General features: G+C 41.0%; 1 protein-coding gene across 1 annotated transcript in view; it reads right to left on the bottom strand.

Annotated features, from left to right (window-relative positions):
• Positions 1-9,287, bottom strand: part of SESN3 (sestrin 3) — a 79,765-nt gene extending 70,478 nt beyond the window's left edge. The window contains exon 1 of the mRNA XM_006887335.1: positions 8,997-9,287. Within this exon, the coding sequence (XP_006887397.1) occupies positions 8,997-9,074 (78 nt within the window). The 5' untranslated portion in view covers positions 9,075-9,287. The remainder of the gene's footprint in view (positions 1-8,996) is intronic.
• Between the last annotated feature and the right edge of the window lie 3,627 nt (positions 9,288-12,914).

The raw sequence follows: 12,914 nt of genomic DNA, 5'->3' as shown, positions 1-12,914 counted from the left end.
GTTGAAAAGGTATGGAGATAGGACACATCCCTGGTGTATACCCTTCCCAATTTTGAACAATGTAGTGTTAACTGGCTCTGTTCTGATGACTGCCTCTTGGTCCAAGTATAGGTTTTGCATTAGCACAATATAAAATAATCATACCCTTAAATATCACTCTTTATCACAAGTCTTTAAGAACTGGGTGATTTTAAGTGTAATGGTGACAGACATTATAAAAAATGTTAACAAATTCTATCACAGGCAACAAATATTGTCATTTGATTTGCTTGAATCTTCAGGGCCACTTGGCTCATTTTTTTTTAAATGAATTTAAATAATTATTGTTTGTCAGTTTTCATTCACATAATAACAGTATTACATGCAGGGTGGGTGGGAAGCCCAAACACAGAAACAACAGGGGCTATACAAGTATTTCCTGGAGACAATGTGTATACTATGTAGCAGATACTTTTTACATTGTTCCTCAAAATATGTGTTGTAAATCTTAACCTTCATGCTCCTCATAAACCTATTCAGGAGGGATAGTGGATTAATAGATGGCTTAATTTAAGTCAAGCTTTTAAAATACAAGGAAGCTTAAACAAATGAGAGGAGGGAGAAGGAAAGACAAGGGGCTAAGACACATGAAGATCACCCAGGAGCAGAAGAAGCTCAATGATTCAAGTAACTTCTTCCAGAGTCACTGTGGAGAGAGATCTACACCAAACCCCTGCCATGGAGTCGGTTCTGATTCAACAACCCTGCACTGGGGCTCTGAAGCAATGAACCTTTATTCAAGGAGACTGCCTACCTATCTCCCAAGGAAGGGCTAGCAGATTCAACCAATGACCTTTTGGTTAGCAGTCCAACGTACTGTGTTGTTTATGCTATCAACCCAAAGGCAGGTGGTTTGAATTCGCCAGCTGCTCCACAGGAGGATGAGAGACATCTCTTCCAGTGTGATTTACAACCTCTAGAAACCCACTGGAGGGTCAACTACAAGCCATTCTAACTCAACAGCAATGAGTTGTGCTTGAGCCTCCTAAACTAACTCAATAGCAATTAGTTGTGCTTGAGGCTCCTAAACTGCAAAAACTTCTATTTTCCAAAAAAAGTGGTTAAAAAGGTCACTCATTTTGGGTATTTTTGTTACAGCAGCTCTAGATAATGGAGATCTATGTTTTTGTGGTTTTTTTTGTTTTTTTATTTGTTTGTTTTACCTAGAAAATAAAAATGACATTTAAGGTTGGATAGTCAATAAAATTTACATTTCTTTCAAGAATTTCTGTAAACAACACTGTCATTGCTCCCACACTGTGTGACAGTAAAGAAAACAGTAACTACTATTTGGTATTACACTCTAGCTTCACACCATAGACCCAACACCATTTCACAATCACTGCCCTTTCAAAGAGTGAAAAGGCTGAATAAAGTCTTGTTACAATTATGAAAACAGTTTTCACCTACAACACTTCCCAATAAAAGTATCTTAGAGATGCCCCAAGAACCCAAAATTGAAAGATGTTGCTGCTTTACCTTGTTAAGAAATTAACCACAAAGTTGTTAGAAAAAAAATAGCCAGGTATCTCATTTCCTTCATAAAGTTAGTCTACAGTAATATGTTAAAAGTGGCTAACTTCCACACTTCCCATCAATGTTACCTGGAAAGTTTTAGGTACCAGTGGTGGCTTGGAGGAAGCTCTGGTGGTGGTCTACCAGTAAGAAGCTGAAGTACAACCCTAGAGGTATGTGGTTCAAATCCACCAGCTGTTTCACAGGAAAAAGATACGATTTACTACTTGTAAAAACCTGCTAGAGAGTCATCTGTAAGTCAGTTCCTGGCATAACAACAACACTAACATAGTGGCATACTGGTAAGGATTTGCACTGCCAATCCAAAGGCACATGGTTCAAATTTACCAGGTGCTCTGTGGGAGAAGGATGGGCAATCTCCTCTCCTCCCTTCTAACTGCCTTGGAAAACCCACTGGAGGATCAACTACAAGTTGGTTCTAACTCAACAGTACATAACAACAATGGACAATTCACAGAAAATGGAGTTGTTGAGTGGTAACCCTGGCACTCTTAATTGCAATGAACAACTAGAATACAGTTTTGAAGCAATATTAACATTATGTATCTTAATTTTGGCTATATAACAGAGGTCACAGCATTTAAATCTTCTTTGTTCCAATTTATGGGAATCACTTAAAATACTTTGAAAGTATTATAAAATTGTGCAAGTCCATACAAACGTAAGTTATTATAACCCAAGTCCTCAAAGGGGGGAAAGGGAGGATCAAGGAGAAAAGATTTAGAGACTTTTATTTCCATAATTATTCTCCTAAACTACTTTCCCCCCTTGTTCTCTAAATTTACCTCTGCTTTTATTAAGCACACTCATTTTGGACTCTATTAAAATAAATTCCAATTCCCCCTCATCAACACTGTCAAAGAGGCAATTTTGTTTTATTTAAAAGACCTGGAAAATCAAAACCAATACACTGGGTTATAGTTTAAGTGGGGAGAAGAATACAAATAGCAATATGCAAATCAGTACTAAACAAGCCAGAAAAGTAAAGATTAACCAAATTTCTTAATATGTTTTCAGCTATACTGCAACAAGACATAAAGAACTAGGGTACTGAGGAAAAGGAAAAACAAGGCTCAAAAATTTTTAACTTGTCCCAAATTAAAAGATCTGTCAAAAACTGTGTAGATACTTCTATGGCTTCCAATATAATTACATTAGTTATTGCTGTTTGTGTCATTGAGTTGACTATGACTCAGAGACACTATGAACAATAACTCTGAACCCTGCTCTATGCTGAGCCAATCTCACTGTCTCCGACACACCTGCCCCATTGTTAAAACATCTCATCCAGGATCTTCCTCTCCTGTGCTGACCCCTCTACCTTTCCAAGCATGATGTCCTTTTCCAAAGACTGGTCATTCTTTACAACATGCCCAAAGTATATGAGACAGAGTTGTAAAATCCTTGCTTCTAAGGAGGTTCCAGGACAGATTTATTTGTTCTCTTGGCAGTCCATGATATGTTCTCTAGTACCAAACTCAATACTCTTCTTCAAAGGCCTAGATTCTTCTTCTGTCATCCTTAGTCCAGCTCTCAGGTGCACAGCAAACAACTGAGAAGACCATGGCCTGGATATGGCACACATTAGTGTCTAGACTGACACTGTTGCTCTGTAGCACTCTTGAGAGGTCCCTGACTGCAGATTTTCCCAGCGCAATTCATCTTTTAATTTCTTGACTGCTGCCAAGACTGTTGATTGTGATAATCCAAGCAAGCTGAAATTGTTAACAACCTCAATCTCTTCTCCATCTCTTATGATGCTGCTAATTTGTCTGGTAGTTGGAATCTTTGTTTTATTGATGTTGAGGTGCAATTTATATTGAAGACTGTAGTCCTTGACCTTCTGCAACAAAGCTTCAAGTCCTCCGAGAGCAAGGTTGGGTCATCTTGTATTCCCTTGATCTGTTTGAATGAAAGCTTCCTGGTCCAAGTATAGGTTTTGCATGAGCACAATCAAGTGTTCTAGGGTTCCTTTTCTTCTCAAAGTTAGCCACAATTTGTTGTGATCCAGAGTCAAATGCATTAGTATAGTCAATAAAACACAAAGAGACATTCTCTAGTACTCTAGGCTTCCAACCAAGATCCAGCTGACGTTGGCAATTCTATTCCTAGTGCGATGTCCTCTTCTAAACCCAGCTTGTATTTCTGGCAGTTCTCTATTGATGTACTGTTCTAGTTATTTTGGGATAATCTTCAGCAATATTTTGCTTGCAAATGATACTGTTCAATGATCCCTACATTCTGCTGAATCATCTTTTTTTTTTTTTAATGGGAATAAATCTGGATCTCTTCCAGGCAGTTATCATGGTTTTATCTATTTGTTTGAGTGGGCCACAGAATCTCTTTTACTAATGAAATCTTATGCTGAATATATGAACCATAAAAGACTAAATATATGATGTATACAAAACCTAAATACATGAAATATATAAATATACAACAGCTACAGTTTTACAGTGCTAACTTTCAAAGTAACATGATAACAATTTAGCTTGAGTAGTGATGCTAAGGAAGAAAACTTTTAAAAGATCAGTGCTTTCATAATCAATTATAATTATTCTCATCAATTATATATGTGTGTGTGTGTGTGTGTGTGTGTGTATACACACACTTTTTAAAATTTTTTTTTCTTGTTGTGCAGTTGTGTACTGACAAATTGGATTCAGCTGGCACAGAAGGAGATTGCCCCCTCCTTTTCTAGCCGAGCAGCTGGTGGATTCAAACCATGCACCTTTGGGATTGCAGCGCAACTTCTTGCCACGAGGACACCAGAGTTCCCTTTCATCAATCATATATTAAGGAAGCATTCAGGTATATGAACAAAGACAATAGAGAATAGAACATAGTTAAATTCAAAGCATGCACAAAGAATACATTCTCTTTTAACAAAATTAACTATGTGGTGGGCTCCAAATATAGTGAAATTTGTTATTATACATTTTTTATAGCTTTATTTCTAAATTATAATTAAAAACACTTTTAGAAATATAATTCAACTCAAGCACTTGGGAACTTTAATGATCTAAGAATAAGAAGCTGCACTGCAATTCCAAAGGCACACAATTTTAATCCAACAGGTGTTCTGCAGGAGGATGGGCAATCTCCTCCTATATGATTTACTGCCTCTGAAAACTAGCTGGAGCATCAGCTATCAGTTGGTCTTGACTCAATGGCACACAACAAGCACTTTTGAACCCTGAAGCATTTTAGGGTTCCACAGAAAGAAGGTTGAAGCCAGTGCATCATAGTTTACTGTCTTAAGAAAAAATTACTAATTTAAGATAAAAATTAGAAAGGGGAGTGGTGGGCAGGGAGGAAAGCGTTAAAGTTAATTAAAATTAATAAAAAAGGATAAAAATCAGGTAAAACACTGCCTTTTGCAATTAAAAAAAACACCACCAAACTAATTAGCTAGCCTAAAATACAGATACCAATCCATGCTCATATTCTAAGCAATTAAAAAAATCTGGTAAAAGACTATTTTTTACAATAAAAAGGAATCTATAAAAAACCCAATTAATAAAAAATAGTTATTAGTCAAAGCTCAGATTCAAAGTAATTCCACTTGATAGGCTGTGCCATGAATCTGCTAATATGTTACAATTATGATTTTTAAAAATGAGGTTCATAGAGTTCAATTTAATATTTCCCATTTGAATTTAGCGATATATCCTTATAAAACCATCTGAAAGGTATTTAAAATCTGTAATTATACAAGCAAATTGTGAAAGTGTAAATATTACAGAAAGATTTCTCTCTGGAACTACTAAAATACATAGTTGCGATTGTTGTTATATGCTATTGAGTAGGAACCAACTCATAACTGACCCTCTAACAGGTCTTCAGAAGCAGTAACTACAGAAAAGACTGCACATCTTTCAGTGGCTGGTGGATTCAAACTGTGTACCTTTGAGTTGTCAAGATAATTCTTCACCCACTAGAGTTCCTACTCAAATTATACTGGGAATTTTCAAATGTTATGTCTTCTAACTTAGAGTACACAGTTTCACTTACTTCAGCGGCATGAAATGCTCAATATTCCAAAGTACATTGTAATAAGTTCCCTTGTATTTACCAGAAGATGCATAGACTGATAGTTACTTCTCTAATGCAGTCTGACATACCACTTTGAAGTTAAAACGAGGGAATATATCTTTCTAGTTGTCACTGGAATATTTTCAATTAGATTGTATCACATTTCAACATTCATTAACCTGATAAAGGAAATAGAAGCACCTTGTCCTTTACTAGGGAGCTCTAGTTGTGTAGTAGTTAAGAAGCTGTGCTGCAATCCTAAAGACATGTGGTTCGAAACCACCAACTGCTCCAAGGGAGAGTGAAGGGCAATCTCCTTCCATGCAATTCACTGTCTTTGAAAACCCACTGGCGGGTCAAATATGAGTTGATTCTAACCCAATCGCAAACAATGACTTTCTTTACTAAAAATTTTACTGAATGACTCAGTGACAAACACAGCTTTTTAAGAGTAAAAAATTTAGGGATGCTTTTTTGTTTACTTATTTCTATGCATGGTTTACCTCTTGGCTCTTTTTGTTGATCTAAAAAGTTCCCACAGGAAGCTCTGATAGCTGAGTGGTAAGGAGCTGTGCGTCCAATTCAAAGGTATGGGGTTCAAATCTACCAGCTGCTCTGTGGGAGAAAGATAGGCAGTATTCTCCCATGTTATTTACGACCTCTGAAAACTGGCAGGAGAATCAGCTATGAGTTGGTTCTGACTCAATAGCACATAGCAAGGTTCCCAGAAGAGGCATATTCAGTATTTCAATAAGTGTATTTATTTTTTAAGACAATGAACCAAAATTATAAAGGCATTCTAAGCATAAATGTGATTCTCATTAAATTTAAAATGTACTTTTTAGATATGCAATTAAACCAAATTATTTCATTTGAAGGTAGGTCTAGCTCCTTTTGAAGTTCTCCCAAAATTCAACAAATTTTAACAAACATTTTAAGGGCTTAACGTTTTCCCCTCCCATTATTAAGGAGGGATCTAATAACAAACAGCACTTCCCTTTCAGTATGCATGACTTCCACTCTCCCTTTAGGAACTACTCTAAAGCAAAATTCAAAATTCTGTGACTCACTTGGTTATTACCGAACACTTAATTAAATGGAAAAAACCCAAGATAAATTCAGAAAATTACTTTTAGAGAATTACAGCTGAATTTTACTCAGAGTTAAATACTTTCTAGCAAAAATAAAAGTGTCTATTAAATTCTTACATGCTATTTTTAGGAGGATAAATTTAAAATGCCAGACCTTGATTTCTTTGAAGAGCACTTAAGGATGGCACTCTAAAAAAGCTATAAATGTTGCCAAGTCATGTCATAACCAGCTCAAAACAATCTTATTTCTATTTAATGTTACTTCATGCTACTGAATGAATCAGTATTAAGTAGCTTGGAGTATTGGCACAGGCCTGCACAATGATTATAGAATATGAAAATGATGAATGTCTATTTTCCATATACCATTTTTTAAAAAAGAAGAAATGATTAGACATGAGGATGTTCTTTCTCGACATGCAAAAATAGTTTTCTTAAAAGCTAAATGTAAGACACAAGGATGTCTCAATTGCTACAGAAATGTCAGGTATCCATAGCCAAAATCATAGAAGCATCACACACACATATACTTGATCCAGGTCCAATATAGTTCTCTTTCACCCCTTATTTAATTAAGGAAAGAAACAAGCAAAAACCTCGCTATAATTTTAGGCAGGTTAGAATTTAATGAAACATGTCCAAAAACCCTTGCCATGCTAAAGATTTATCATCACTTTTAAAGTTAAAATAACAATAACGATGACGATGATGATGATGATAGTAATAAGCTAAATTCAGATGCCATCTGGAGCAGCACTGAAAGGGTTAACCTGAGACTGCGCTGATGTGCACTTCTGATCCATTACATCTCCCACAAGCTGCACTACAATGAGCAGTGCAAGTATCAACTGTAATTTGATCCCAGAGTTTATGGGAAAAAAATAACTGCACATACTCAACATGCACATTTAATAAAAATCTGTTTGGGAAAAACATATCCAATAAACACAATGTACAGTATATTTAAATGTTCGATTAACTTCAAATCTGCAATCCCTTCGCTTTCTTTAAGCTCCTTAAAAAAGGGGGGGGGGCAAAAAAATAGGCACCAGCCCTACTGCAGGGAAAAGAGGCTTGAAAAACAACTTTGATTGGCACTTGGCCTGACCCACAAAGGAAGAAAAACAGTTTTTGGACAAAGAGCGCAAATATTTAAGCCTGCTTACTTACATGCATTCTTTTTTCACGTTCTTTCTTTTGTGAGACATAAAGGACAGTTCTACTGTAGACTGTAAATTGAGAAATTGCCTAAAAACGGGACAGGAGTCAGTCTTTCAATCTCGATGCATCTGCACACTCAGCAATTTTAATTCATTTGCAGTGGACAAACAGTAGCACCTCAACTCACATCTCTACTTAATCAAATGTAAAAATCGAGCATGGGGAACAACAAACTGATTAGAACAGTACTTGGTGGCGGCTGTTAGAAGTCCAATTAAAAGCTCTTCTCTGTTCAAAGCGACTTTTTTTTTTTTAAGCAAAGGCTCCTCCGCCCCCACCCTCAACTGATTAAGCCAAGTAAACTACACAATACTGAAGTAAACTTTCTATCAGTTACTTGGGAAGCAATACGTTGATTATGCGACAGTTTTTTATTTTTTCTGAACCAACCCTGGGGGAGGGGTTCTTAGGAGGGGTGCCCCCCACAACTCCTCGGCTCTCAAACCGCGACTAAGGAACTGGAAGGTCGACTAGAATTCCCCTTGGCCATAAAGTTCCAAGCTGTTTTGTCTATTCCTTTAATGGCTGGAATATAGACACCGGACGAACAGCCGAAAGATTTTAAAAGGGGGTCTGCGAGAAGGGCGCGCAAAGCAGAAGCCACCCGGGAAACAAAAACAACCCCTGTAATAGTTAGGAGCACAGCAGAGAAGGGGGGGCAGGTTCTCCAAGCCCAAACCGCGGAGGCTGCACACTAGCCTCCACTAGCCGCTCAATGCACAAGAAGCCGGGATCGAGCCTCCAGGCTGCACTGGCAGCGGCGCTCTACGCCCTCCGTCTGCTGGAGCAGAAGCCCCGGGGTGGATGTGGGGAGGAGAAACGAAAACCAGCACAAGACACCAAGGAGGAGGGAAAAACCCCAATCCCTTGAGACTCGGTCTGTCCCGGCGGAGCCGAGAAGCAGCCATGCAAATCTTCCGTCCCATCCCACGCCCCCTTCTTGGGTCACCGTGAAGGGACGGTGCCCTGGGATCCCCTGCAAGCCCGTCCCAAGTGTGCTCCCCAGGCCGAGCAGCCCGAGCCCCAGTGCGGGGAGCGTCCCGACGAGGCGGACCCCCGCCCGGCGAGCCCTACCTTCCGCAGCACTTTCCGGCAGTTGGTGCAGAGCAGGTAGTTGGTAGCAGCCGAGGGGCTGCTGCCGCTTCGGTTCATCGTGCCTGCGGGCGCCGAGGGCGGCGGCGGGCCGGGCCAGGCTGTCACTGCCGCCTCCCGTGCCGCTGCGGGGCCGGGCCGTCCCCGGTCGCCGGCCTCGCTTCAACCTCAGTCTCCTCCGGGCGAGATGTCGAGATGGCAAGAGAGCAAGCGGTGCAGCCCCCGGCGACCACCGCGGCGGCTGCTGAAGCGACGGCGGAGGCGGCGGCGGCTGCTCTCACCGGCCGGTGGTTTCACCCGCCCCCATCCTCCAGACCCCCGCCCCCGCCAGGCTCGGACGAGCAGCCGCCACCGCTGCCGCCGCCGTCGCCGCCGCCGCCGCAGCGCCTCAGTGCGGCCCCGCCCCCGTCTCCCCACCACCTTCACCACCTCCACACGGCGGGACCGCCCCCTTCAGCCAATCGGACAGCTCCGGCCACGCCCCCAGGGCGCTAACCCGCAGCCAATGAGCTCCCAGAGCCGGGTTGGAAGCCTCGCTGGCCAATCGCCGAGGCCCAGGCCGCCTTGAATCTCCGGGCAAGTTAAGTTTATCTCCGAGGCTCTGAACCTAAGGGAGTTGGCGGGTTAGTTAGGTAGCGAGGTGGGAGGGAATATAGGGTTTGCTGCTTCGCCAATAGGAGTTTGAGAGTGTCTTGTATGCAATTAACTGGGAAGTCCAGCCCCTCCTCTAAGGCCAGCCACGCCCCCTTCTGTTGGTGCCTGCAGAAATGGTGAGATGAGTGAGATAAGTAGCTAGGCGCTGAAGCAAGCTAGAGGGTCTAACACTGAGCTAAATAGTTTTGGATCTTTGAGAAAAGGAAGTTAAAACATTCTTATCATCAGGGCAAGTCTTTCTTTCATCCAAAATCAAAGCTTAGTTCTAAAGAAGATTGGGTTCTCACAGCACTTTGCATCCAGGGATCTCAAAGAACTTTATGCATCATTTACTGTGAGTCTTATTTTGCAAAAAAGAACAGTTACCTGGGGCTTAGGAGGAAGACAGGGTATATTAAAAGTGTATTTATGGAGGAGAGAGTGTATTTATATACTTAATCAGGTTAGGAAGAAAAGACACCAAAACTCTGCCTTAGGGGCTGCTTCCTTCTCTATATGAAGCCCCTTCCCACCACCCTCTCAACAATGAAAGTTCCTTTATTTTTCTAGCACGAAAGGACTAAAAGAGAGGTTTGTCGTTTCACTCAAAAGTCGTTTTTGAGATTGCTGGTCACATGCATGGAGAGCCCAGAGAAGGCTTGCACATTTTAAATTCACAGATTGCCATTTAAAGCTGTTGAGCTCGACCTGCTTCTCCTAAAGCTAAAAAGGCTTGACTCAGGGTTTTTGCATCCCCATTCTCTGGAGAGAAGGCAAATGTAATTGGGGAGTGCTCTAGGTGGCAGGGGATGGGGGTAGGGGAGCCGACCTTCCCAGGGCCGGAAATGCGCGTGCGGGTTGTTCTCAACACTGGGAGCCCGAAACCTGCTCCCCAGTGAGAACAAAGGCAGGCGCAGAGCAGGAACCTGATTGGCGCCGGGTTCTCACGCCTCCTGCGGGCCCCGCAGATAACTTGCAGCGCCCACTGGCTGGAACTAGCGCAGTGCTTTGCTGGAGCCCCAACTCCCCACACCCGGCTTGGTTTTAACCACTCTGTTCTGTGCGCTATGACATCACCTGTTTTCGCTGTTTAGAACTAAGACCAGTGTTCTCAGCCTCTCCCTCTTTTTTTAAAGGCCTCCTTCATATCCAGTATTTTTGTAAAGGCCTGCAGTTTGCAGAATGAAATCTGTGGAGATGGTGAGGATCGGGGACCGCGGAGTAGTTTAACCGACTTGCATTTTTCTTCCTTCCATTCTTTTTTAATTTAAAGAACTACGTTGGTTTCCTAAGGAACCCTAGTGGCACAGTAGCTAAGTGGTTGACTGCTAACTTAGAGATTGGCAGTTCGAACCCACTGGCCACTTCTCTGCCGGAGGAAGATATGGCCTTCCACCCCTGTGAAGATTTACATCCTTGGAAACTTTATGGGAGCAGTTCTACCCTATCTTTAACGTGAAAATTGACTAGAAGGCAACAAGCACCTAGATTTTCTTAGGGATTCAGTGTGGTGTTGAGATGTAAAATTAGAAAGACACTCTGGGCGGAGCTCGCAAGTTTAGCATATCAAAACTGTCAGACTGTGTGGTTAAAATGGCCAATCTCTTTTCTCAAAAGCTGCCTCCTTTGCAAGACCAACTAAGTCTCCAAAAGGAACAAAGGAAATGGAAATAAGTTAATGTCTGTTTTAAACAGGCTGGAAAACCCCACAGAGATCTAAGTTCTGTTTGGGTAAAAGTGTTGATGCCTTTTTAACTAGTGATACTTAAAGGCCTCTTATTATATGCCATATAACGTCTCTTAATGTTCAATTACAAGAACTCTAAAAGTAAAAAAAAAAAAAAAAAGGTCAGCGGTGGGAGATATTACTACATGCCCTTCAGATGTAGAGAACCAAGGGGAAAAAGTTAGCCATGCAGTCTTCCTAAGAACTGAAACATAGCTATGTGCTCACTCAATGGTACTGTTGATGGGCTACATTCTCAGCAGCTTCTATCTTGTTAAAGCTGGCTTTATATTTTAAAGAAAAGGGTGAGGGAATAAAAGAATTATGTAAATTTTGTGCTGAGTTTAACTTCTATTTGTTGTCATTATATTGGAAAACTACTTGCAACATTCCCTTTAATAGCTAAAATAATTTTCCCAGAAGGTTTTTCAGGTTCTTCAACATCTAAGTCCCCCTGAAAGGATACAGTGCAGTACATGCTGGCCCTCCACTGGGTTTCCAAATCCCATGGGAAGAGATTGCTATCTTTCTCCCTCAGAGCTGCTGGTAGTTCCCAACCACTGAGCTGCAGGCTTTAGGTTAATGCAACTCTTTATAGACTAGGCCGCTGAAGTTGCTTCCAAAGATTATCTAGCGCTACACAACTACACCCTATAAAAATTCCTAGAATGGGGTTTCAGAGGAATCATCTTCACTGAGACTTACCAAATTTGCGTTCTTCCCTTTAGGAGCTCTCATGGCCTAGTGGGTAAGGAATTCTGCTGCCAACTTAAAGGCTGGCAGTTCCAATCTACTAGCTGCTCCTTAGGAGACAGTTGGCCAATCTCTTTCCATGTGATTTACAGCCTCTGAAAATTCACTGGAGGGCCAGCAATGAGTCAATTCTGACTCGATGGCATACAACAAGAACGTACTGCACGGTGATGTTTCTTATATTGGAACATGTATATGTTTACATTCCACCCCTGGAATGTTCAATGCCAATATAACTTGTTCTAAAGACACAACTATCCCTCCTTCCGCTGTGCATTCTCTTCTTGTTGTTGTGTACCTTAGAGCTGGAACCAACACTTAGCTGACGTTCCAGTGGGTTTTCAGAGGCCGTTAATAACATGGGAGGAGACTGCCCATCCTTCTCCGGAGGAGCAGCTGGTGTCCTTAAACAGCATGCCTTTGAGATTGCAGCACAACTTCTTGCCACTAGGCCACCACATTCTCTTAGTGGTGTCTAATTTCTGGAAACTTCCTTTGTTCTTGTCTCCCCTTCTTCTGACTTCCCTTCTGTTCCTTGTCAGCTTTGAAACCATATGAAGAATGCAACTGGGACAAGAAATTATTTAAGAGGGATCATATTTTAGTTAAGGAACATGGAAGCAAAAAGAATTTTTATTTAGTACAAAAGGAAAATGATCTCCCTTTTATTGTCAGATATATTAAAAGAATTTTGAAAACTGTACTATGTGTGAAAATGATAAATAATACTGAAAATGACTAATTTTTTTTATAAAATTAGAATGATTATTAAAGATATCCATTGTCTA

This window comes from Elephantulus edwardii, unplaced genomic scaffold, assembly GCF_000299155.1.
Source record: "Elephantulus edwardii isolate Elephantulus edwardi_28Jun2011 unplaced genomic scaffold, EleEdw1.0 scaffold00056, whole genome shotgun sequence".
Classification (NCBI taxonomy): Eukaryota; Metazoa; Chordata; class Mammalia; order Macroscelidea; family Macroscelididae; genus Elephantulus; species Elephantulus edwardii.
Note: the sequence above shows the minus strand (reverse complement) of the source record. Positions and strands in the feature narration are given on the sequence as shown.